The 26824-nt window shown below is 37.9% G+C and overlaps 3 protein-coding genes across 4 annotated transcripts; 2 read left to right on the forward strand and 1 right to left on the reverse strand.

The window, feature by feature from the left end:
* Positions 1–1845: 1845 nt before the first annotated feature.
* On the forward strand, positions 1846–22893 carry LOC131435418 (chromosome transmission fidelity protein 8 homolog). The gene is made up of 3 exons (XM_058603279.1): positions 1846–1988; positions 22329–22458; positions 22529–22893. The coding sequence occupies exons 1-3, from the start codon at positions 1969–1971 to the stop codon at positions 22847–22849; spliced, it is 471 nt and encodes a 156-aa protein (XP_058459262.1). The 5' UTR covers positions 1846–1968; the 3' UTR covers positions 22850–22893.
* LOC131435416 (general transcription and DNA repair factor IIH helicase subunit XPB) lies at positions 2075–4786 on the forward strand. The gene is made up of 2 exons (XM_058603275.1): positions 2075–2577; positions 2636–4786. The coding sequence occupies exons 1-2, from the start codon at positions 2180–2182 to the stop codon at positions 4680–4682; spliced, it is 2445 nt and encodes an 814-aa protein (XP_058459258.1). The 5' UTR covers positions 2075–2179; the 3' UTR covers positions 4683–4786.
* On the reverse strand, positions 22851–26485 carry LOC131435417 (histone-lysine N-methyltransferase E(z)). 2 transcript variants are annotated; one of them, XM_058603277.1, is made up of 7 exons: positions 26207–26485; positions 25153–26024; positions 24929–24958; positions 24320–24420; positions 23492–24251; positions 23250–23432; positions 22851–23178 (listed from the first exon to the last, which is right to left on the reverse strand). In XM_058603277.1, exons 1-7 carry the CDS (start codon positions 26329–26331, stop codon positions 22952–22954), a joined length of 2298 nt encoding a protein of 765 aa, XP_058459260.1. In that variant the 5' UTR covers positions 26332–26485; the 3' UTR covers positions 22851–22951. The 2 variants fall into 2 exon arrangements, with proteins under 2 accessions (XP_058459260.1, XP_058459261.1); XM_058603278.1 differs by lacking the exon at positions 24929–24958 and having other exon boundaries at positions 26207–26484.
* Between the last annotated feature and the right edge of the window lie 339 nt (positions 26486–26824).

Genomic DNA, 26824 nt, shown 5'->3' on the forward strand with positions numbered 1-26824 from the left:
TACTGCATTACTGTACAAAATTACTTTTTAGCATTACACGTTCATTATTAATGATGAGTATTTGTAACTATTCCAGCACGGGGCTTGTAACCAGAATAACTTTCCCTCAGCAATTAAAGAATATAAGCAAAATGCTTTATCTTCATTTAGCTGAAAATAAATTTTATTTGCCATTGAAACGTTAAGGTTTGTCATTTCCAGATTTTTTTTTCACGTACAGTTCAGAAGATAATGTTTACTTCATGGTTGTCAAATTTTCTCATCTAATACAACTAGAGATGCCATTTATGCAGATTTATCAGTATTAAACAGATTTTTACATACGCATACAGATTTAATACAGAGTACAGATTTTCTAAATTTTATACATATTTATACAGATGTCACAAAAAGTAAGAAAGAACAAATTTAACTTTTCTGCCTGAACTATCTTTTAGTATTTGATTCCAGTGACGATATAAAAGTCTATCAATCAACGGACAAATCACAAATTAATATGAAAATCTGTGAAATCCATTTATATTATAATTTGAAACCAATTTGAACTGATATTCAATTTTTTTCAATGACTGAGTGAAAACATATATTGGAGAAGCCAAATGAATGAAAAACTAAAAGAAAAGATGATTTTTTGGAAAAAGATACGCTCAGAGACAGTACTTTATTTGAGGTATAAGTAATGGCATCATGGAACTTTACTGTCAAACTGAGAGTTGTATGAGCCGACTTGACGTTGCATATTGGGCGTTGCAATTCCATTAATAAAGTCATCAATTTCAAACTAGATATATATATGGAATTGCAATTTAATTGTGGATAAAAAAAACTATGAAACTTCGTCGTTGAATTGACTGAAATCCGGAATTCCATCATTACTCGTGTCATTACTGAACTCGAAGACCTTACACGATCATTAAAAGTGTCATTATTTTTTAGTAATGACACTTTTAATGATCGTGTCGCTTATGCGCATGTTAGAATCTGTATAATACAGATAAATCTGTATAAATGGCATCTCTGGGTACAAGTAAAACCAGCCCGGTGGCAACAATAAGGCGCTCCAGCTAGTGCTATCGTAACCAACATCTCAGTCCTTCGGGGCCATCAAAGCTAGCAAGTCAGTGAGAGCAAAGTAAACAAAATGAAGTAAAATACAACACTTCATTGATTGTGAAAGTCAGTATTACAATTTGGCAGCGCACGTTTCATAACGATATCACATTTATAATCAAACATAAAAAAATCAACTTTCACAGCTAAATATCACAGATATTTAGCAACAACGAACTTATATACTTCTTCGTTGTTTTCGTCTTTGCGGAAAAGATGATGGTCACGAAAACATGGCGGCCTAGCAGGGACTTGATAAATTGGGAAAAATGCATCGGCGGGCATAATGCGTTTTACTGTTTTACTCAAGTCCCTGCTAGGCCGCCATGTTTTCGTGACCATCATCTTTTCCGCAAAGACGAAAACAACGAAGAAGTATATAAGTTCGTAGTTGCTGAATATCTATGATATTTAGCTGTGAAAGTTGATTTTTTTATGTTTGATTATAAATGTGATATCGTTATGAAACGTGCGCTGCCAAATTGTAATACTGACTTTCACAATCAATGAAGTGTTGTAGTTTACTTCATTTTGTTTACTTTGCTCTCACTGACTTGCTAGCTTTGATGGCCCCGAAGGACTGAGATGTTGGTTACGATAGCACTAGCTGGAGCGTCTTATTGTTGCCACCGGGCTGCAATTTATTGAAAAACGCCACCAGGGATTGACAGACCTTGCGGATCTATTATACAGTTGATCTATTTGTGGATGCCTTTGGCGCCAAATAAACTTGAATATGAGACGATAATAACGTCAACAAGTTCATTGAGTGTGTTTAAAAGTTGTGGTAGAAAAATTTTATGTTTAACTATTTTAATTAGTGCATTCCACTTATAAACGTAGTATCAACAATACGGTATGCCTGTCTATATAAAAAAGTAAGTACTTAATAACTCTCAAAATATACTCGGTCCCAAACTGTCAGACTCCCAACTGTTGGTGCAATACGATTTGTCAAACATGAAAATAAATGTCAACATTCGATTCGTGCATGTTCTCGCGTTCTGTCGTATAGCAGTTCGTAACTCGAGTAATAAATAAAAAAAATTGGCATAGATAGTGTTCCGTGATGGGACCTCCAAAGAAATCATCGAAAAAGGATCGTTCGGCCGGTGGATCTAGTGGATCCACCGCTAACGCCGGTGGATTTGTGGAAAACAAGTGGAACAAAAAACGTCGGGCAGAAGATGAAGCTTATTCCTCGCTGACCACCGATGATGACGACAGTAATCTGGACGGTGATTTTGTTCCGGATGCGGCTACTAAGAACGCAGAGAAAATCGACGAAGCCATCCAAGAGGATGAGTATGGAGCCAAGGATTATCGGTCGCAGATGGAGCTGAAACCAGACAATAATTCTCGGCCGCTATGGGTTGCTCCTAATGGGCACATATTTTTAGAATCTTTTTCCCCTGTTTATAAACATGCACACGATTTTTTGATTGCAATTTCAGAACCTGTCTGTCGGTATGTAACGATAAATATTAACCTCAGATGTGATGGAGTAACTACTTACCTATTTCAGTCCGGAACATATCCATGAATACAAACTGACGGCGTATAGTTTGTACGCTGCCGTATCCGTCGGGCTTCAAACACACGATATTATTGAATATCTGAAGCGACTGAGCAAATGTACTGTTCCGGATGGTATTCAGGAGTTCATTCGGTTGTGTACGCTTTCCTACGGCAAAGTGAAATTAGTTTTGAAGCACAACAAATATTTTGTAGAAAGTCCACACCCAGAGGTACTGCAAAAGCTATTGAAAGATCCGGTAATTCAATCCTGCCGGTTGCGTCGGACTAACGAAGAAGGTGATGGCTTCATAACGCAAACTATGGAAACAAAAGGGATAACCGCGTTTGGAACAACCAAGATTGGGCCAGTAACTACGGTACCTGCCGCAGCTGCTGATGGTGAGAAAGCAACTGAAAATCCGGAAGCGACGGCAGTGGCAGTTCCGGAGGATATAACAAATTTTTATGACAAAATGGATAATGAGGAGGAAGAAGAAGAATCGAATTTCAACACAGTTTCATTTGAGGTAAACCAAGAGAAAATCGAGGTTCTGCAAAAACGGTGCATTGAAATTGAATTCCCACTTCTAGCGGAGTATGATTTTCGTAATGATACGATCAATGCCGATATTAACATTGACTTGAAACCGGCAGCTGTGTTGCGTCCTTATCAGGAGAAAAGTTTGCGGAAAATGTTTGGCAATGGGCGAGCTCGCTCCGGAGTTATTGTACTTCCCTGCGGTGCGGGAAAGTCACTTGTAGGAGTAACAGCTTGTTGCACGGTTCGCAAACGAGCCTTGATTTTGTGCAACAGTGGCGTTTCAGTTGAACAATGGAAACAGCAGTTCAAAATGTGGTCCACTGCTGACGATAGCATGATTTGCCGTTTCACGTCCGAAGCTAAAGACAAACCCATGGGATGTGGAATTCTGGTAACGACATATTCCATGATTACGCATACCCAAAAACGCTCATGGGAAGCAGAGCAAACTATGCGCTGGCTTCAAGAGCAAGAATGGGGCATTATGGTACTGGATGAGGTGCACACCATTCCGGCAAAAATGTTCCGACGGGTTTTGACCATCGTTCAGTCTCATTGCAAACTGGGACTTACGGCTACGCTTCTTCGAGAGGATGACAAAATTGCAGATTTGAATTTTCTTATCGGTCCCAAACTGTACGAAGCAAACTGGTTGGAACTTCAGAAGCGCGGTTACATTGCCCGAGTTCAATGTGCCGAAGTGTGGTGTCCGATGGCACCGGAATTTTATCGTGAATATCTGGTAACTAAGACCTCCAAGAAAATGTTGCTGTACGTGATGAATCCGGCTAAGTTCCGTGCTTGTCAGTATTTGATCCGTTATCATGAGAAACGTGGTGACAAAACAATTGTTTTTAGCGATAACGTGTTTGCCTTGAAACACTACGCCATCAAAATGAATAAACCGTACATCTACGGTCCAACCTCACAAAGCGAAAGAATCCAAATCCTTCAAAACTTCAAGTTCAACCCCAAGGTGAATACCATATTTGTAAGTAAGGTGGCAGATACCAGTTTCGATTTACCGGAAGCAAACGTGCTGGTCCAGATATCCTCCCACGGTGGCTCTCGCCGACAGGAAGCTCAACGTCTTGGTCGAATTCTACGAGCCAAGAAGGGAGCGATCGCCGAGGAATATAATGCCTTTTTCTATACACTCGTTTCCCAGGATACATTGGAAATGGGCTATTCGCGCAAGCGACAACGGTTCCTGGTGAACCAGGGATACAGCTACAAAGTTATTACTCACCTGGCGGGAATGGACAGTGATCCGGATTTGTTTTACAAAACACGAGAAGAGCAAGGACAACTGCTGCAGCAGGTTCTTTCCGCTTCGGATATGGATTGTGAGGATGAACGTATTCCTGGCGAAGGCGTAGGTGTTCCGAGACCGGGAGGATCCAAGCGCACGGGAGGACTTAGCTCTATGTCCGGAGCAGACGATGCTGTATACCTTGAATTCAGGAAAAGAAAGGAGCATTTGCATCCACTGTTTAAGAAATTTAGAGGGTGAGAAAACGTTCTGTAGTAGAATCGAACGGCTTGAATCGAGTCCTCAAAACTGAAGAAAATTAGAGTAGCATGAAAATGTGATAAGGCTTTGTTAACAAAATAAAATCTGGTGAACAGAGTAACTTCTGGTGTTTGATTTATCATATATAGGATTGGCAGAATAAAATGCCCATCTCATCATTTTTTGAATTTCTCGGTTAAAAAAAATTAAAATCGCTTCTTTGGTACACTGAGGTCTTTTCTTACGTAGTTTTAGTTTTTGGTTTTGTTACGCGGCTGTTTTTTTGCGCGGTTTTCCGAAGTTATCCGGTTTTCTTGTTTTGTTTTAGGAATGTATAAAGCGTCGAGATCTGGTGTTATCCCGATTTTTTTAAACCAATTCTGATTTTCGATTATTTTCAAAACGAAATTTAGTTGACCACAGATCTGAACGTATCATGCAATTCTAAAACATTTGGCAATTCTTTAGCTTTGCCTTTTTTTACGCGGATTCCTTCAACACTTGTTGCATGTAATTTGGTCCGACCCGCCTAGATCAGCGATCCCTTTAGATTTTCCTGCAGGATGTTAATGTAATAATATGCCGTCATAAATGCTATATACCCTCATTCTTGTTTACGTCCGTATCCACCATACGACGAACGGATACTTTCGAACGAATACGAATAAGCCATTCTCGTTTTCACTCGAATGAATTCGAACACAGAATATTAAAATATCAGTAAACTTCTACAAATAAATGCTAAGCCTTGATGAAATCAGTTCAATTCTTGTGATTAACCATATATGAAACACTAGAATGTATGCCAGTTTAGCTTCAAACGATACGTGTATTCGAACATCATTCGTACGAACGAAAAGCCCCATTCTCGTTTACGGACGAATAGACGAAATGCCGTGGTTTCCGATTCGTCCGTTTAATGTTGCGAATCACCCGTTCGAACACATTGAAAAAAGTTTAACCGATTTCCAACAAATTTATTTTCGAATCTAAAGGTGATTTGTAATCAAATCATAAATTTGTGTTTTGCATAGAACATTTAGAAAGCATAGCAGTACAGTAAAATGCTCTTTTTCTATGGCGAGCCTTTGAATATATGCTCGGTTCCAAGTTTTAACGCATCAAATTTTACATCTATTTGGTACTTTATGGAAAATACGCCATGGGTAAACATGCTTTATTTTATATTAAATGCATGATTTTACCAATGTAATAAATATGGAGACTATCGAAAACATGACAAATTGCAAGAAAAATGCAACATATTTTTCGCCGATACTACTGATCGGACTGCTATTTTAAAAGCTTTTTTTTACTTTGCATGAAGTTTAATTAGAAAATTTCATTTACCGACATGAATGAAATTGGTCCGGAGTACGATATTTATTTCTTATGTAGCATTCGTCACTTCCTTGATGCTTGGAATCTTCCTAAAAAATCTACCTGCGCTGCCGATTCTTCTTTTGCACAGGAGTCGCGTACGTACACGTTCGAGTGAAAACAAGAATGGCTTTTTTGCATTCGTTCGAAAGCATGTGTTCGTCGAATAGTCGATACGGACGTAAGCAAGCATTATGATACAAAATCAGCGAAAAAACAAGTCAAATAACAAATGATATCAAAGATTTTTAATTACAACTCAAATCTGTTACAGAACTGATAGTTTAAAGATGGATAGGCGTTGTTTTTATGCATGTACGATGTTTAAAAAAGTGATGGATTCGAACGTAAACGGGAATACGAATTTGATATACTTTCGAACGTATCGCATACGGCCGTAAACAAGAATGAGGGTGATAGCCGGGTTGCATGTGAAATCTAACCCCAAAAGGAATTCATTTCGTTATACCATAGGGGAGAGTGGGGCTACTTGTACCACTTTTTTGTTAATTTATATATCTTTTAAACTATTTGGGGTAAAATATGTTTCACCTACGATTAATCAAAACAAACCACCTTCCTTTTCGATATACAATGTAATCAATAAATGTAAATTCGCTTTTTGACATAAATAGCAGCTTTTTACAATATTATGTCAGATGGTTCAAGTATCCCCATGCATGGGGATACTTGAACCACTCCATGGGGATAATTGAACCACCGTCAAGGAAAGAACAAATATACATAGAACTGTATGAAAAAAATTTTGTTATATTTTTGAACATGTCTCTTTTTTTTAATAAAAATCAGATTTATTTAGTATTATATATGAAATGACTTTGTCTGCCTTTGTTTGCGAATCTGTAGCGGTAATATTTTTTCCTCGTGCTCTACATTTTCTTGGTTTACCCTTGGGAACCCTCGTATGTTTTCTTGGGATTGTCCTTGTAGAAATCCACACCAGAAATTCTATTGCCTTTTTGGCACTATGGATGCCATCGGAATATTGTCAATGTTAGAGAACATGTCAGACTGAATTGAATCAATGGTAGCAACAATGTTAGAATTTTCGACGATGTTCTCGGTGCTAAAGCTTCTGTAAGTAAATTTACTTCCTAGAAAGTCTGATACAGAAAATGTTTGTGGATTAAAAGGAAAAATTCCTGTCTTTTGAAATCCAAATGTTATATTCGTTGTAGTAATTGCAGTGCCATGCGCAGCATTCACGCATTCTTCAATTTCGTAAATTGTAAATGGTTGCTGCAAAGATCTGCATGCAGAGAATGGTCGTAAGCTGTTTTAAATGAACTGTAAATGAAGTTCTGTCAAATGGTTGCATCTTATGAGAAGTGTGTGGTGGTAAAGTTAAAATTGTAATGCCATTTTATTTTTGCTAAATCCAAAAATCCCAATGTACAGGTGGCGTTCGTGGCTATCGAAATTTAATAATTTTAGATTTGTTTTCAACGTGTAAATCACGTCGAACATGCAGTGTGTCAATTCCAATCAACATCGCTCAACTTTCATAACTCGCGAGCTGTTGTGGATTATTCTAAGGCAACCGGCGCAGTACGGTAATAACAGCTATACGCCTGGGGTGTCCTTTGCTGTGTCAAGCATACGTTTCCACATAACTCGGTCCATGGCTGCTCGTCGCAGGCCACTCAAGACACGGATGCTTCTGAGATCACCCTCCACTTGATCGATCCACCTTGCTCACTGCGCTCCTCTTCTTTTTGTACCAGTTGGATTATATTCAAGAACTATTTTCACTGGGCTGTCGTCCGGCAACCTTATGACATGCCCAGCCCATCGTAGACGTCCGATTTTAGCTGTCCGTACGATAGGTGGTTCTCCTAGCAGCTGTTGCAATTCGTGATTCATACGCTTTCTCCACGTTCCGTCTTTCATCTGCACTCCGTCATAGATGGTCCTCAGTACCTTTCTTTCGAAAACACTAAGGGGGCGCGTTGGTCCTCTGCCAACATAGTCCAAGTCTCGTGACCATAGATAACAACCGGTCTAATGAGCGTTTTGTAGATGGTCAATTTCGTGCGTTGGCGTACTTTTCTCGATCGAAGGGTTTTTCTGAGTCCAAAGTACGCACGATTCCCTGCCAAAATACGTCTATGAATTTCTCTGCTGGTGTCATTATCGGCGGTCACCAGTGAGCCCAAATACACGAACTCATCAACCACCTCGATATGGTCAACGTCTATCAATATTCGTGGTGGGAGGCGTTGTTTCTTCTCTAGAGCCTCTTCCTCTCATGTATTTTGTTTTCGACGCATTTATGGCCAGTCCGATACGCCTAGCTTCAGCTTTCACAATATCAATATCGTCAGCGAAGCCAAAAAGTTGTACGGACTTTCGGAAGATCGTGCCACTCGTGTCGATCTTCGCTCTTCGAATCACACCTTCCAGGGCAATATTGAACAAGATACAAGAAAGTCCATCACCTTGACGTAGCCCTCTCCGAGATTCGAAGGGACTCGAGAGAGATACTCGGACGTAGCACATCACTCTATCCATCGTTGCTTTGACCAATCGCGTCAGTTTATCCGGGAAACCGTATTCGTGCATGATCTGCCACAGCTGTTCTCGATCGATTGTGTCGTATGCCGCTTTGAAGTCAATGAATAGGTGATGCGTGGGTACGTTGTATTCATGACACTTCTGGAGTACTTGTCTTATCGCGAATATGTGATCCGTAGTGGCGCGGGCTCCAGTAAATCCCGCTTGGTACGGCCCTACGAATTCCTTAGCTATTGGTGATAGACGACGACAAAGGATTTGGGAGAGTATCTTTTACGCGGCGTTCAGCCATGTGATTGCGCGGTAATTGCAACAGTCTAGCTTATCGCCCTTTTTGTAGACGGGACATACCACTCCATTCATCCATTCCTGCGGTAGAATCTCCTCCTCCCAAATTCTAGAAATCATCCAGTGCAGCGCTCTAGCCTGTGCCTCTCCTCCATGTTTGAGCAGCTCGCCTGGCAACTGGTCATTGCCCGCGGCTTTGTTCCTCAGCTTGCCGATCTCCTCACTTATCTCCGACAGATCAGGGGAGCGTGCACCCAGATTGTTTCCTGTACCGTTCTCTGTATCTTGTGCTTCGCCATTCAGATGCTCGCCATAGTACTGCTTCCACCTGTCGATCACCTCACATTCGTTCGTGAGAAGGTTACCACTGCTATCTCTGCACCTTTCGGCCTGTGGCGTGTAGCCTCTACGTGAGCGGTTCACCTTCTCATAGAACCTCCGTGTATCATTTGCGCGGTACAGCTGTTCCATCGCTTCGAGATCTTGGTGTTCCTGGTAGCGCTTTTTCTCCGGGAAAACCGGATTTGTTCCGCGCCTGTCTGTATCGTTCCACGTTCGCTCTAGTGCGGTGTTGTAGCATCCTCGTCCTTGCTGCATTATTCTCTTCGACCAACTGCTGACATTCGCCGTCAAACCAGTCATTTCCTCGATTCGATAACCTAGAACTTTGACAAACCTACCATTTTGAATTTTTTAGTTTTAAATAAATAATTTCTGGACGCGTTGAGGAGCTTTAGCTTCATTTTTTTTAATTTCAACGATAACATTCATTTTCTAGAAATAACCATGCATTTCCATTAAAGCTCTATTAGAAGCAAGTGCATGGTGTTTAGTTCTAGTAGGGTGAGGTGGGGCAAGACTGCCAGGGGGAAATGTGCCATTCCCATCATTTTCACATAGAATAAACATTTGTTAGCAATATAAATCTTTGGTTATTTTTAATAACTGGTTATTGGAATATGAGTTAAAATTAAATTATTAGGATTCAAATTGGGTGTTCAGCCACAAGTGGTGACTTTTCAGCCCTATTATATACATGATTTGGTTATTACCACGAAGACATTATTTGCTTCCGCAATTCTGTGATTTTTGTGTAGGGAACATTGTAAACCTACTTGTATTGTGTAATGGGGAAAAGAAACTTATATACTAACTCGCTCACTAATACAGAGAGCGAATCGATTCAATTGAAAATTGCATCGATTTTTGTCGGAAATCTTTGGGTTTGGTCATTGACTATTCACGATATAATTTCATATTGCATCTATTTTTTGTTAACATTGTAACACAGGATCATTTTTGTGAGAAAAAAAAGGTCTCGTCATGTTAGAGCGTAATTTTGAAGATTCAGTGTTAGTCTGTGTTTACTGTCAGAAATCTGAGCAACATATTGAAAAGAGGTACTAAACCCCCCAAATAAATGTGAAACACAGATTAATCTGTGAACCTTGCATCACAAGTCAATCGTTGTAAAGAATATGATAATGAATACTTTCTTGCTTAATTAGCTCACGCTTCTTGTAGATATCGTATAGCACCCTATAACTAAAACTAATAATATAATAATAATAATATAATTAATAACTAAAATCAAACAATTATTAACAATTTATAGTAGTTAGTAGTATTGGCTTGATTCAAAGAACACGTGTTGCACACGCTGGGAAAAATCTGGAACTTGTTAAAAATCAGCTGATTAACTATTTGAGCTCTAATAGTTTGCTTATACCGGAACAATCATGATATCGAAAGGGATACTGTTGCGAAACCACTTTGAACCTAGTATTTGCGATATGGAAAGAGAAAATCGAGGGTAATGAGAGTATTTTTTGAAGTGTTCTTGGATCAGTAGCGAGCCTTCAGAACAAATTCTAAACCTTTATTGTTGCAGACATAAAGACGTTTTGGCATCGGAGGAATGGTACATAAATGGGTTGATAACTATTTATGTGGTAGATCTCATTAGACTGTTTTTTTTCTGGTCGTCAAATGGTGAGATAACTAAGTCCTCACAAGTTCCTAGCTCATGTCTCCCCGAGCGTCTATGATGACATTTGGTCAATAGAACAGCGTCGACTGGGTGCTATCGCCTTCTGCGTTAGTAGTAGAATAACAGGGTGCGAAATGGCTTGAAGTTTGAAGTCCATCCTAATGTGCAATATTTATCATAGTATATTGCAACATGTGGTTCTGTTGTTTGTTGCATTATTTGTTATATATTGAATTGAATTATAATAAATTGTATTGTACACTGTTGTTATTATTATTTTAATCATTATTATTATTATTATTATTAAAAAAGAAATATTATATTTTGTTATGTTATATTATGTTGTATGGTATTATACTGCATTTCACTATATCATTATATTGTATTATGCTGTGTTATATTATATTATATTATATTATTGTATGTTATATTATATCACAAAGAACAGATATCCAACAGACATTTATACATGCAAAGTCGTGTGCACGTCCGTATTGACTATTCGACGAACACATGCTTTCGAACGAATACGAACAAGCCATTCTTGTTTTCACTCGAACGTGTACGTACGCGATTCCTGTGCAAAAGAAGGATCGGTAGCGCAGGTACTTTTTTAAGGAAGATTCCAAGCATCAAGGAAGTGACGAATGCTACATAATAAATAAATATCGTACTCAGGACCAGGGCTGGCAATAATCAACTCAGTACTTCATCATCACCGAGTTCAGCTCACCTGCAAATCGGTTTCAAAAGCATCACTGAACGAGTTGAGTAACTGGGTAACCATTCGTATAGAGAAAACATCGTCTCAACATCGTAGTGTCAAGCAATCAGCAGATGAGCGCTGACTGCTCATCAAATATTAGAACCCACTGAGACACGATTTGTGAGTTGTGATTTGATGGGTTTGCACATCAACACATTAAATCAGATTCTTATGAAACTGTCTCGCTTGTATTCCCCACCCACCAGAGTTGCCATGGGCGGCCAATGTTCGAATCGATGCCATTTCAATCCATTTCTCAAGACATGTTCTCGCATGCTGGAGAACGCATTCGTTTTAGTAGCCAGTTGTGTTTAGCTCGAGACATGAAAGTCAATCGTTTATGGTATACATCACACTACGGTTCGACATTTGTTTTCGTACATTAATGCTCGTGTTCGTTTTGAGTACCAGCAAAAACAAAACCGAAAATCTGGGTTGTGTTGGCAGCTCTGTGGTTTAAGAATACACTCACCGGTGTAGCTCGGTAAAGTGATGCCAAACTCAGTACTCACTTTTTAAAACTAGGAATGAGAGTTAAATGCTATGAAATCAAAACTGAGAACCATCAATACCATCATAATTTGATGTCAGCGGTGCTCTGTATAGGTGAGTGTGTTTGTTTAAATCAGCGATGATTTTCATCTTTACCATCATTTTTCGGATTGCATCGTAAATCATGTGATGAGCTGATGAATAGAAAAAATCAAATCTTATGAGCGAGTTTTTGCCACCCTTGCTCAGGACCAACTTTATTTAAGTCGGTAAATGAAATTTTCAAATTTAGCTTCGTGCAAAGTAAAAAAAATATTCAAAATAGCAGTCCGATCAGTAGTATCTGCGAAAAATATGTTGCACTTTTTTTTTGCAATTTTGTCATGTTTTCGATAGCCTTCATATTTATTACATTGGTAACAGATAGGCTGAAAAGTTCGTATCGTTTCTATGAGAGGGCGCCACTAGAATTAAATCCATACCATTTTCAGTTAGTACCAACCTTCAAAAGATACGTGTATAAATTTGACAGCTGTCTGATTATTAGTTTGTGAGATATTGCATTTTGAGTGAAGCTACTTTTGTTATTGTGAAAAAAATGGAAAAAAGGAATTTCGTGTGTTGATGAAACACTACTTTTTGATGAAAAAAAGTGCCGCCGCTACCAAAAAATGGCTTGATGAGTATTATCCAGACTCTGCACCGGGCGAAGCAACAATTCGTAAGTGGTTTGCAAAATTTCGTACTGGTCATATGAGCACCGAAGACGATGAACGCAGTGGACGTCCAAAAGAGGCTGTTACCGACGAAAACGTGAAAAAAATCCACAAAATGATTTTCAATGACCGTAAAGTGAAGTTGATCGAGATAGCTGACACCCTAAAGATATCAAAGGAACGTGTTCGACATATTATCACAGACTAACAGACAGGACACTCAAATTAGATTCTTTAACCATATAAACGGTCATTTCGAATATTCCCTTAGTTGGGACAGTACTCTCATATGTCATGATGGCGTCACGTTACCCTCTCAAAAACATCCTGTCTGTCATCTAGACTATGTTTATTTTTTTCATTTACCAAACAAGTTGCCATTCATACAGAATTACCTGTAATGTATTGATTACCTCCATAATTGCATACCTCCATGCAATTTCATGCAGGATACAGTTTCAATACATATTGCCCAAACTATATACAGAATTGTGCCTACTTCTCATCCTCTAACGCAATACAATCAAAAATAGTCTAGATGAACAACGTTGAGAAAAATAAATGTTCACCTTCCAGCATCGCTAAAAAAGTTGAATATATTATCAACGTAATCCAATAATTTATTGTGACGATTCATTATCAAATATTTTGTCGAAATCAGGCATCCCTGCAAGCAGCTGATCGGTGTTGACAAACGAGGGGAAACCAACTAGTAAAAAAAAATTTTACGTAACACAAGGGGTGTACCGATAGTAAATAGTTCGCGCAGTACAATATAGGTGGAACTAGTGCATCACGAAAAATTATTTTTATAAGAATTTACTCATACTGTCATGTCTGTTAGTCTGTGATATTATTCAAGAATATTTGGATATGAGAAAGCTTTGTGCAAAATGGGTGCCGCGTGAGCTCACAATCGATCAAAAACAACAACGAATTGATTATTCTGAGCAGTGTTTGGAGCTGTTATATCGAAATAAAACCGATTTTTTTCGTCGATATATAACAATGGACGAAATATGGCTCCATCACTTCACTCCGGAGTCCAATCGACAGTCAGCTGAGTGGACTGCACGCGATGAACCGAACCCAAAGCGTGGAAGGACTCAACAATCGGCCGGTAAGGTTATGGCGTCTGTATTTTGGGATTCGCATTATATAATTTTCATCGACTACCTTGAAAAGGGAAAAACCATCAAGAGTGACTATTATATAACGTTATTAGAGCGTTTGAAGGACGAAATTTAAAAAAAACGGCCTCATTTTAAGAAGAAAAAAGTTTTGTTTTATCAAGACAATGCACCGTGTCACAAGTCGATGAAAACCATGCTGAAATTGAACGAATTGGGCTTCGAATTGCTCCCTCATCCACCGTATTCTCCAGATTTGGCCCCCAGTGACTTTTTCCTGTTCTCAGACCTCAAGAGAATGCTCGCTGGTAAAAAATTTAGAAGCAATGAAGAGGTAATCGCTGAAACTGAGGCCTATTTTGAGGCAAAGGACAAATCGTACTACGAAAATGGTATCGAAAATTTGGAAGATCGCTATAATCGCAGTATCGCCTCTGATGGCAATTATGTTGAATAATAAAAACGAATTTTGGCAAAAAATGTGTGTTTCTATTAAACGATACGAACTCTTCAGCCGAACTGTTAAAATCATGCATTTAATATAAAATAAAGCATGTTTACTCATGGCGTTTTTTTATGAAGTACTGAATAGATGTAAAATTGATGCGTAAAAACTTTGAACCTCGCATATATTCAAAGGGCTCCCCAGAAAAAAAACAGCATTTTACTATACAGCTATGCTTTCAAAATGTTTTATGCAAAACACAAATTTATGATTTGATTACAAATCACCTTTAGATTCGAAAATAATTTTGTTAGAAATCGGTTAAACTTTTTTCAATGTGTTCGAACGGTTGATTCGCAAGATTAAACTGACGAATCGAAACCACGGCATTTCGTCTATTCGTCCGTAAACGGGAATGGGACATTTCGTTCGTACACTGAGAAAAGAACCATAGTAACCGCAAACTGTTTTTCATTGTCATTTCTACTATACGTTAAAATAGTAGCCAAGAGCATGATATATGACTATTCACCATCTGTATTGTATAAATTACTAGACAACAAAGACTACGACTTGACTAAACTATTTGTATTAATGACTTTTCTGGCATGGTCATACTGACAATGGTAGTCATCTCAAATATAAGAACAAATAGTTAAACTCACAATTTCTAGTAAGGTGAAATTGCTCTTGAGCCTTGATATATGAGAAGCGAAATAGTTATTGCTACCATGTGAATATGTTCACAGTATAATAATGTTACCATAAATAGATACATGGTTTGATAGACGATTATGAAGTTTGAAAACACTATTCATGTAGTCCATATCAACAGAATTTATGTAGTAATCACATTATCGTGTATTTTTTGTTTTTTAACCGACTATGTATTTCATTTGTGCTGACTATACAAATTGTCAATAAACGAATGTTCTATGTTATTGTCACATAAAGTTACAATATAACAGAAAATTTCGTACGTGGGTAACACATCAGTGATTGATATGAAAAAAATATTTTATATGATGACTTTGTGTAATTTGGTAGGTCTTGCAGGTGAGTAAAGTTTGTAGCCTTAATAGTTTTCGTCATTGAAATTCAATTTTCCAACCATTCTTCCGGCAACGGCTACGTTTTCCAGTGAAATCAACGTCTCGTATACGATTTATTATTCATTATCGGTCGCTGTAGAAATAACATCCAACATATCGCAGGTGGGTAACGAGGTTTACATCTGGACTTGGCTATTAATTTCTTTCATGCTGCTCATTCCTGCTTCAGGAAAAAATTCACCGGACATCAGAGCCTTTGATCAACTGCTGCTACTAAACAATGCTCCTCAGTGTCCACGTTGCTATTCAACATTTCACTAGGCATGTCATCATTTAATATGATGTGAAAATAAAATAAAATTCCATGAAACTATTTTGTTGTTCTTGTTCTAGAATTCAAATTCATAAAACTTTTTAACATTAGCTCATGTTCTGCTGATCTTCAGCATTGTTGAATCAACCACTGCCTTTAGTTTCGAAATAACTAGAAGTGAAATGTTAAAAATACCATGGCTCTGGTTATAGCGAAAACTACAATGTAAATAAAGATTCGGTCATGGTTAGCCTAACCATCTCAATCGTATTAGTTATTCATACAATATACTGTTCAATATTACTATTCTAGAGCCGATACCATTTATAGTAAACATGAACTTGACTATTGTTGAAATCATCTGTTTCTTGCTAATAACACACAAATCTGCGATAATTTCTAAAATGTAGTAGATATACTTCCTCAGGTTGTCTAATGAGCGCATTACAATTGCTTTCAGTGAAACAGAGAATTTACTACTTATCCATGGTATTCATTTTCAAAATCCTAAATGGCATACTGCCTCGATATTTGTGTGATCGTATTGAAAGAGGAAGTGATTTACGTCAGTCTAATGCTAGAACCGCATCTGATGCTAGAACACCAAGCTTTTTTGTAAACTAGATCGCAAAACTCGGTATTGTCCGAAGGAATAAGTTTTTTCAATTCGATGCAAAGGCAGATCAAATGCGCAACGAAATTGTTGGTGTTCAAAAAGTTATGTATTTCACCAGAGCTTAAAATTGTCACTCATTCTCAATGAAAGAATCCAATTCAACAGCCTCATTTTCAATATTCTACTGTCTCATTCGTAAATGACCGACACCAGAACAAACAAAGAGACACGAAGCATTTTTGTTTCTCATTGAAAAAATGAGAGAGAATAATTCGATAGTCCCACGACAAAGGGGCCTAACTACAAATGAGAGCCTCTCTTTGTTTACTTTCTCTTTTGATTATTACGGAGCCATTATTTCAAATTCTCTAAAGTTTCTGATATAAATCGAAAGATTGTAGTTTTACCTTGAAAGTTTGGCGAAGATTAAAGCGTCAAATATAAAATCTGTTCGGTAAATCGTGAAAGAAAAAGTAAACAAAGAGAAACTGTCATTTGCAGTTAGGCCCTTTTGTCATGGGACGGTCGAATTGCCAACGTCACTCTTTTTTCTATGACAAGACGAAACCAAACTAACGTCTTCAGGGAGCATCAGCAGAATTTCAATTCTTATTCTTTCATCGATGTATTGAAAAATGAAAATCGGTGACGCTTCGCTGTAAATAGTGACTAAAAAATGACAAATCGAAGTAATTACTAGAAGTAATTACCTTTTTGGAAACCAAAACTACTACAAATTCGAGTACCAACAGGTAAAAGTTATTGTGAAACCTTTACTGACATTTTCAATTATCACAGCTTCGGTTGAATATCGACACTGCATACTATGGGATTTTCACTGAAAACTGCAAATGACTGAAAGGGCAAATGAAAGAAAAAACACAATTTTGAAACTACTCTCCCGCTTATGTTATTGACTGGACATGGATTTCGTTCTCATAGTTTGCAAGCGAAGCTGAGAGTGACAGTAATTTCTCGTCATTTTCGTCTATTTTGAGTCAATGAAAATGACTTTTATTAGCTCTGTATTTCACACATCTTTTTTGTAAGCAGATCTCTAGTAAATATGAAGATTGTATTTTCTTTTGTGTTTATTCATCATTGTAAGATGTATTCAGTTACTGTGTTCGGTATAATGATGATGGACTTTCATTTTGTTGTTTAAAAGTTTAAAATAATGAGCAGTCTACACTCTGGCAAAATGAACTTCGAAAGTCATAAGAACGAATTATGACTTTCAGACATAATGATTATAAAAGTATTCCATAAGTTTATTTTATGATATACAGGGGTAATTCTTCAAGTCTTTTACTTTAGATATTTATAGGATAGTCTTTTGAAATTCATACAAATGTTAGAATGATTTTTTTTATCACGTTTTATGATCATATTATAAATATCGTAATTTTGTTCCACAATTCAGAGCTTGTTTTTATACATACATTTCACGAACCAACTGTTAAAAAGAACTAATCACACATCACATTTATTTACAATTTTGATGGCTCGTGATTCCCATGACAAGGAAATTGATTTCCTTTTCGTTGTGATACATTATCCTCTTTCCTTTTCGTTGTGATACATTATCCTCTTTCCTTTTCGTTGTGATACATTATCCTTTCGTTCTGATTATCTATCTAAGTTTTAACAGTTGGTTCCAATGCTGGAGTGAAACAAATTTGCGAGAACAGTTTATACATTACTATTGCATGTCTTGAAGTAACCGGAAAGTTCTGATCCGAAATTCCTTCCTCGTTCGCATTTTGTCAATGATGAAATCATTACGGACTGTTGATGAAGTATATAAGGCGAACAATTATACTATGCATAGATAACAATTAAAAAAATCATAAGACTGTTTATCAAAAAAAAAACACCTACCTCTCAATGGAATTGATTTCTACATGGTTAATAAATCCTAATCGTATGACTCTTAATTGCTTTTGCTCAGTGTACAAACGTTTGATGGAATTAGACTTGGCTCTGCACATCCGCAGTCTCGTTAATCCATCGTAGCTGACATTTGTAGCGATGAACTGGTCCGGCAGGAAGGACCAGGTGAATTACAGTCTAATACTGGTAAAGATGTCAGGATTTTCCTTATCCTTATCCTTATATTACATTTTGGTGGGGAAAGGGTTCCAATCAGCTTTTTACAGCCCTGTCCAAAATGTATTGCCCTCCCCGTGATTTGTATCAGGCCGAATTAGCGCATGCGCGCCATATAAACGCCTCTTTCAATATGAGGAAATTATATTATTACCCAACAGTTTCTATTATTTATTCATGTTGGTTTTCTTACCTTCGTTCATAGTTTATATTCTGTTTTACCTCAATTCCAGTGTTCTATTCAGCTGTCATTCTTAAGTGTTTCTTGTTGTCATTTTTCACTCCGTACTTTTGCTGGCTTGTTATGTTGTTGCCTTAAATGTAGAAGTTAGTTGTATACAGTGGTGTTTATGTTCTGACCAATATTCCTTTCTAATTCTTTCAGCTTTTTCGTATTTCTTGTTCTTCATCCAGTCATCCGTTTCCAAAAAAAAAAATTAGTGTTTGTTTGATCATTGTAGAGCAGCTCATCATGGTTTGACGGATAAGAACTGAGGACATGCGTTTTTATTTAAATGATATTGACACTTGGGTTTTAGTAGTATTGCTACAGCATGTTCACATTTCGTTATCTTCGATTGATCCTTGATAGTATTTCCATCCGCTCACGCTCCGCTCAAGTTTTGAACATCTGGTGTACACTGACTCACAATCTAAATGTGTCACAACCAATTTGATACAACGCACCCGAGGGAACGGTATAATATATGTTGTACACACAAAAACACATACATACACACAGGCACACACGCATACACACATGCATATATACCTACATGTATTCCACAAGCAAGCATCACAACATTGAGTTACTATTTCTATTCTAATAGATTCTAACTAAAATTTGTGTGCCTTTAGTCATCTCAATAGTAGAGTCACCATGTTATTTTACCGATTACTCGACTTTCAATAAATTTATTGAGATAAAATCGAATACAAAATCTTTGCCTCGTCTGTAAGAAGCAATGGCACATAAAAGTAGTTCGGAAATGATTCAATACTGCTGTTTTAACGAAAAAAACATAAAAAATGCTCCAAATTTCTTTACTCTTTCATTTACTCTTGAAATTAATCTATCAAACAGAGATAACAGATCTCACTCTAACTAATGGTTTTCGTACATGAAATGACTAATGGATTTGAGATAAATGGGGGTACCGTTACCCAATTTCTATCTCTTCTATTGGTCGATCGTTAGTCCTGAGCTGAAACGGTGGCCTTTATTACCGTTCTTGTATGCAGTTACTCTTACATTTCATTCACACATCATCTCACCCATCAGGTCCCAAACGATACATCCTCACAATACAAACTGGATGAACATCCTTTGACAGCTATCAGTGGTTTGCTCATTGGTTCGGTCATTATTATTTTATTATATTCTACAATATTCTATTTCATTCCACAGTATTCCATGGTACATAAACCACCAATAAACGTCAAAGATGGACTCGATTTACCGTTCATTTATTGTAATCGTGTGGAACCCAATTGGGATACGTTTACTCTACTTAATTTTTACTTCACACTGGTAATAAGGGCCGGTAGTATGAAAATAAAACATAAAAAAGAGCTCAGTTAAGCCCTACCGGCCTCTCCAACCCCGGATGTTGGAGCGTAATGCAATCAACATCTTATTCAAGTCGTTCCATATATTATTCATTTAATTCAATTATGAAACTAAAAGCTGTAACGCATATCTTTATTAAATTGTAACGCTAATTGATTGTATGTGATGATGTTTGCAATACCGTCAAGCCCACCAACCAATGCGAGGGACATCAGGTGTGATCAAGGATTTTCCTGGGTTGAAAATTTTCTTGATTATCCCTGGATAGTAAATCCAAAATATTTGAATATTTGGTTGTCAGTCGTTTTTTTTTAAGAAGAATGTACACCTGATAGATTAACCAGATTTTTTTGTTTTATTTTTTACTGGTTAAAACTTTCTGTTGACTTGTTTGATTAATCTTCTGTTTCAACAGACTTCGCAGCCGATTCTTAGCGTGCAGTATCATTGCATGGCTAGTACTTGAACATACGACAACCGGTTTTTAAGAACTGCGCTCTATGCCTTGAACGGCCAACCCCGGGCTAACACATCCCACCAAACTCAGAGTATTGTCTTCTTGTCGGAACAATTTAGTTATGAAGTTTATGTTGATGCCTCACTTCGGCTCCGTTATAATCAAAAGAGAAAGTAAACAAAGAGAGGCTCTCATTTGTAGTTAGTCCCTTTTGTCGTGGGACTATCGTAATAATGAGGCAAACTTAATTGCTTTCTACGAAAGCCTGGAAGACTGACAAATCGTTAATTCTAATTGCACGCAATGAAAAATTGAACATAAATTTTGTTAAAAAGTTCTCGTTCGCATGCTCGAAGTTCTTCGAATTTTTACAGCTTTGTATTGTGAATAACGATCGACCAAATGTGTTCATCGTACAATTGCACATTAATTATGCGGTATTATGACCAGTGATTGATCTGTTTAATAGAAAATATTGATTATTCAAAATTTTGGTTGCCTTGTGCAACCTTTAACATTGCAGCCATTCACTTTTGACTAGAAGTATCATCTTCATCCAGTATTGCTTGCAATTCGACGTCTTTAAACTTTTTTGATGATCCTCCACGTTCTTAATATCTCATATCAAAATCATTATCTCTGAACCGTTCAAACCACCTTTTGCATGTTGCTTCTGATAGAGCATAGTGCATAACAGTTTATGTTGAACAGTTATGCCACCTACCAGTCCAACATAAACCGCTGAGCATACATAAAGTCTTTACTAACGTTCTGAACGAAAACGTTATTTTTGGCTTATACTGGCCGATTCTGGTATAATCATCTAGGGATATCCAATATTTGTGTTAGGTGTCCTAACAGTCGAAAACGAAACGTTAAGAAAAAAAAATAAAAAGTTACTACTTTCAAACACAAAATTCGACATTTTTTACACGATGAAAATATATAATGTTGTTTATTCAATAACTTGATGTATACTAAATGGCCCTTATTACCGGTATCACTACACGGTGAAAACCAAGTGAAGTGATTGTGACCCTTATTATTGGTATCACTTCACGGTGAAAATAGAGTGAAGTGAATTTAGGTCCTTAGCACAGAAGTCGCTCCAAAGACAAAAGTAATTATTTGGATGAACTTGATGTCATTATGAACATCACGCCACCAAAATTTTGTTGAAAAAATTTGTTTTTTCCACCACAGTGATCACTTCACTATGCGTGATATTGGTAATAGGTGAATCAAGTGAAGTGACATGTAAGTGAAGTGAATGTGAAAGTGGAAGTGAGAACGGTAATAAGGGCTAATATGTTTAACAGATGTCATATCAAACAAACAAGACTCCTTCATATAAAATGTTCCTGGTATGCTGTAGTCTCGAGCGAAACAAAGATTCTACGCGGTATAAGTGTTACTCAAGTAGAATAACCTTCACGTTTGCAGTAGTCCAAATTGTATGGCTGTAGACGAAAACTAAATACTGGCCCTTATTACCGTTCTCACTTCCACTTCCACATTCGCTTTACTTACATGTCACATTTTATATTTTTTGTAGTAAAGTAGTTTTTCCAACAAAATGTTGGTCACGTGATGCTTATAGTCACATCAAACTCTTCCAAGTAACATTTTTCTCAAGCGACTTCCGTAATAAGGACCCACAATCACTTCACTTTGTTTCCACCGTGTAGTGATACTAAAGAGCCGCTAAGAGGAGTATGAAATTATGAGAAAGTATCGGAGAGACAGTTCTAACAGATGTCTGAACAATAACTTTCATTCATTTACAGTCCTAATCCTGACGGCGATATCGAAGAATGGTGCATTGTGGAGCTCCAGGGTGATTTGGAAGTACGTGGAGATCGCGTCATGGCAGGCCAATTTATTGGAGATTTAATTTATAACAAATATGGACAACCGGTACAATAACTTCAATGCTTTTGTTATGTTACATTCGCCTGATGCTATCTTCTATTTTTTATTCAACTAGATCCTCATCATCGGTCATCACATACTTCATGGTCGTCTACAGAAAATAGATAAACCGTTGCTGGTAATTGAAAAGACGGATCTGAGCGCGAAGAGTTCCAATGTAGACGAGGTAGACGAAACGATGTTGGACGTAAGTCAAGTCAGTCACCTTGACAGTACGATTGCATCGTCCAACCGAACCGTACTGGACTCAACGCTGGCCGTCGAACACAAAACTATTCCGAAAACTGAGTATATCGTTCGAGCGGTGGTGAAGCATAAAGTACTGTTCAAGGCACGGCCAAAACCGATCATCGCTAATGTAGCCAAAAACGTGTAGCTTGTTAATGTAAAAGTAAAAATGTTTATTTCTTCGTTTTTAGTCCTGCAACTCTGCGAGAGTCAATCAATTGAAAATATTGTCAAGAAACAATTGATCGAACTAGAGAAATTCCATTTCCCGTTCAATGCCGACAAACTTAAGCTGCTCGGTTGGTCCGTATCTATAGTCGAAGAACAACTCCTCCCCCGGCTGAATGGCTCGCTTTGCGAAGATGCCAATCCGATGATCACCATTGACCATCATTACTTTAGCATAGCAATTCGGATTGATGGAATGGTTGGCGAAACGTATCTTGTTTCCCTTGCGTGTAGCATCTACTACAAAGTCTGTAAGCAAAGATCAATGAAAACTTCGTTTGAAAGCCAATTTCTTCAATGTTTTCCTGAATACTACTAACCATTGTTGAGATTGAACAGAAAACTGCACATATATTTGTCGTAAACTTTTCCCCGTCGATCGGCCTCGTCCTGCGAGATAATTTCCCCACAATACTCTGAAATGAACTCGTTTTTCTGGGCACTCTCCTTCAAGAATATACCCCATCCAGCGACATCCGACGGTGCCATTAGTAAGTGTTTATCTAAATGAAAATAAAAATTAGCTTCACTGTCCCAGTGCTGAGCGAAATGTAGGACTTACGTAACGCTCGTTGTACGCTGACATTCTTGCATGTGATCTTCGATATCTCGTAGTGCTCCGCACCGCAAGTCTGACACAGATCGGGATCGCATTCACGAACAGCCAAATAGCACGGGCACTGCTTGGTATTGCACTGTGCCTTGCACCGACAACCGGGAAATCGATTCTGACAGTCGCTACTACAGTTGCAAAATTTTTCACAGAAATTTTGCGCTCCAATACAAGGACAATTTGCATCGCACTGTCCAGGATGATCGCAAGGTGTAAAATTGAACACGTGGTTCGAGCTGGAATCTTTTTTCAATTGAATCTTTCGACAGTGCATGGACCACAACCGGTGTTTCTTTTTCTTCTTCCGTGGTGGTGTGTTATCCTTGTTGGTTTCAATCAACGGAATGTCTGCCGCCTCCTTCTGGGCAAACATGTACACCTGCTGACAGGTTTTCATCAACATCGCCTCGGCAATCGCACAATAATTGTTCAAATAAGTTTTCTGTAACGTCCGGAAGAACGATTTGTCCGAACCGTTCCACTCTTCATCCGCTAAACCCAACAGCGTAAGAAGATTGGCCGAATTGTTGACAGAATCGTTGCCGGAACGTTGCCCGTTGGAACCGCTAGTGGTTCCCTCTTTGCTACCGAAGGGCGCTTCCTTGCTGTAACGGCTGCTATCGTTGCTATCCTCGGAACTGGCTTCGTTGCCGGAATCCATTGGAGTTTTGTTTTTATTGTCCACCGCCAGACGTTCCTTCATTCCTTCCTAGAAGTAAAAGCATTTGTTTAGAATTTAGGTTGACACACTTAGATAGCTTGATTCCCCATACTCACCAACAGCATGTAACAAGATGCACTGCAAGGTTTCGCGGATTGTTTTAATTCCGGCCAGCGTCGCTTTTGCAGATTGGGACCGGGATGACACGCTTGCAGACCTGTTTGCCGTGAATGATGACAAATAAAAATCGATTGTCTAAAAGTTGTTTGAAACAAGGCAAGATGCGCTAAATTTTAGTAACAGGCATGAATTTTGTGTGGTGCATAGCTTTTCATGATAATTTTGTTTCCATGACCAGAGGTAGATAACGGGTTAAACAAAGAAAGCTCGTATTGGTGGTGCTTGTAAACAAAAAGACAAGGATTTGCCCTATTCACTTCAATTCGTGTACCAATTGAAACACAACCATGAGGATCAAGAGAATTGAGTAAAGTAAAATGGATGTTATGAGGCTTGTGTGACTTACGCTGAGATGACACGAGACACTAGGGCACATTTGAAGGAAAGTAATGAGTTTTTTTTGTTACTGATTTGTTTTAGGAAGATGATACAAAGTTTTGAAACGAAAATTTTAAACGCGTGTTGATCAAACTAAATAACTATTTTGCTAGAAGTATTGAACTTATTTTCTGATCTTTGCGTTGTTTTTTTTTGTAATAACTTACGATTTGGCGGCTCGCCAACAAGTGGGTTTCCTGCGGCGCCACATGAGCAGTGTTTTAGTACACGTGTTTTTGTGATATTTAACGATCGAGAGGTTTGGGAGGATCGAAATTTGAATACAAATGTTTAGCCAAAACAGTAGAGCAAAAAACTTTTAAAACGCTTATAAACAGTGAATTGTTGGCCAAAAGATATCACAGTGAACAACATAAAAATCAATACTTACGGTGTAAGAAACAATCATATTTAAAACAACGTCGGCAGAAGAGAGTATGGTAAGAGTGGAGTGTTTGCTCGCGAGACACGGACTCAGCTCGCTTCCCGTCGATGTTGGGCGTGCACTCTGGGGGTCGTTCCGGATCGACACGTTCAGTCAGTTCGATGTACTTTTCGCGCAGCTCTTCCGGTGTACCATGCTCCGGAAATTGAGAGCTGATAGCTTGAAAAATGATCGGCGATGGAAATGGTTTCTCGTCGATGACTTCCTTTTTCACAACAACAAATGGTTCCAACTTGAATTTCGGAAGGGTATCGTCTTTCGAGACTTCACTCGTACTTTCGTCTTTGTCTGGTTTCGATTTCGTTCGAGAACTGGAAGGCTGTGGGTCTTTAATTGTTTCTTCCGATGTGTTTTTCGATGTACTCTTTACCGACTTCGAGCTGTCATTGCTGTTAGAATCAACATCCCTGCCAGTGTACTGCATTAACGCGTGAACCAGTTCCACGAAAATAGAATCGTCAATAAAGCTTCCTTCTTTGTCACCATGTACTTTTCCGTCATAATTTTTGATCAGCTCTTCGATAAACGAACCATCTTGATCTAGCACTTCATCGCCCATATAGGGGATATTATGCAGGACAGTTTCATCTTCTACCATAAAGTTTTGCTGAGTCGGAGCCCAAGTGTACATTGTAGGTATCGGAGTGACCGCACTAATCACCCGGATCGGAACAGTCTGATGAACTCCTTCGTGGTTAATGACTTCTGCTTTTTTCATGCATTCCACATGCGGAAGCTCAGCTTCATTCTGTGTCCAAACGGCATTTGTCGTCAACCAAGTGTCGTTTTCCTTTACCAGAAGCTCCAAAAGTTTTTGACTAAGATAATAATAAACAAGTCAACCAATGATAAAATAAAATGAAGCTGCTTCGAAAACTGGAGCTACCGTACTTAAACATTGCTTAAGTTTTTATATGAATAGAAAAAAAAAACAATCTGAATCGTAATACTCTAAACTAGAGAACTTGCAAAATTTATTATTCAATTGCCATAAACGTACCGATTTCGATTCCAAGCAGCCTTTACCTCATCCGCTCGCTTGTGTCGCTTGCTGGCCCTAATTTTCATGTACTCAGATTTCACCCGTTTCTTCCAATCTAGCGTTAATTTCGATCTGTTCGCCATTTTCACTTTATACAGTAGAATATCATTAAAACATTTAGAAAATAGAATAAATCACCAACAAACGCACAAAAACGCGGACATTTTCCGTACTCTCAAGTCGACTCGTTGAAATCTATCCCGCTTTACTTCTCACCGGCACTAATCGAACTGTCAAACAAATCTTATTTCCCCCAAGTGGCTAATTTTGCAAATAAAACAAATTAGATGATTTTCAAGAAGGAAGAATCTTACAAAAATAAACAAATCGAGTTTCTCTCTCCTACCAATAAATGCTTCAAAATCGTACAATTTTGCTTAAAAATTCGTATTCTACAAAAATCTCATTCTTAGTAATATAGGGTCCGCCATGTAACATTTTTTTTAAACATGCAATAAAACACAAAAATTTATTTTTTCATATTAAAGTACAATCCTTCCGGTTAATTCTAGATGATCATTAGAAAAGGTCCCAAGTGCAAATGACAGTTTCTCTTGGTTTACTTTCTCTTTCAAT

Source organism: Malaya genurostris, chromosome 3 (assembly GCF_030247185.1).
Source record: "Malaya genurostris strain Urasoe2022 chromosome 3, Malgen_1.1, whole genome shotgun sequence".
NCBI classification, from domain to species: domain Eukaryota; kingdom Metazoa; phylum Arthropoda; class Insecta; order Diptera; family Culicidae; genus Malaya; species Malaya genurostris.

Excerpts from the sequence above, each read along its gene's own strand:
- LOC131435418 (XM_058603279.1), top strand. The coding sequence starts at position 1,969 with ATGCCTGTCTATATAAAAAA. Across the intron at positions 1,989-22,328 it reads ATGCCTGTCTATATAAAAAA|TCCTAATCCTGACGGCGATA; the intron begins GTAAGTACTTAA and ends ATTCATTTACAG. Across the intron at positions 22,459-22,528 it reads ATAACAAATATGGACAACCG|ATCCTCATCATCGGTCATCA; the intron begins GTACAATAACTT and ends TTATTCAACTAG.
- LOC131435416 (XM_058603275.1), top strand. The coding sequence starts at position 2,180 with ATGGGACCTCCAAAGAAATCATCGAAAAAGGATCGTTCGGCCGGTGGA. Across the intron at positions 2,578-2,635 it reads ATTTCAGAACCTGTCTGTCG|TCCGGAACATATCCATGAAT; the intron begins GTATGTAACGAT and ends TACCTATTTCAG.
- LOC131435417 (XM_058603277.1), bottom strand. The coding sequence starts at position 26,331 with ATGGCGAACAGATCGAAATTAACGCTAGATTGGAAGAAACGGGTGAAA. Across the intron at positions 24,959-25,152 it reads ATATGATTGTTTCTTACACC|GAAACCCACTTGTTGGCGAG; the intron begins GTAAGTATTGAT and ends GTGGCGCCGCAG. Across the intron at positions 24,252-24,319 it reads CATCTTGTTACATGCTGTTG|GAAGGAATGAAGGAACGTCT; the intron begins GTGAGTATGGGG and ends TTTTACTTCTAG.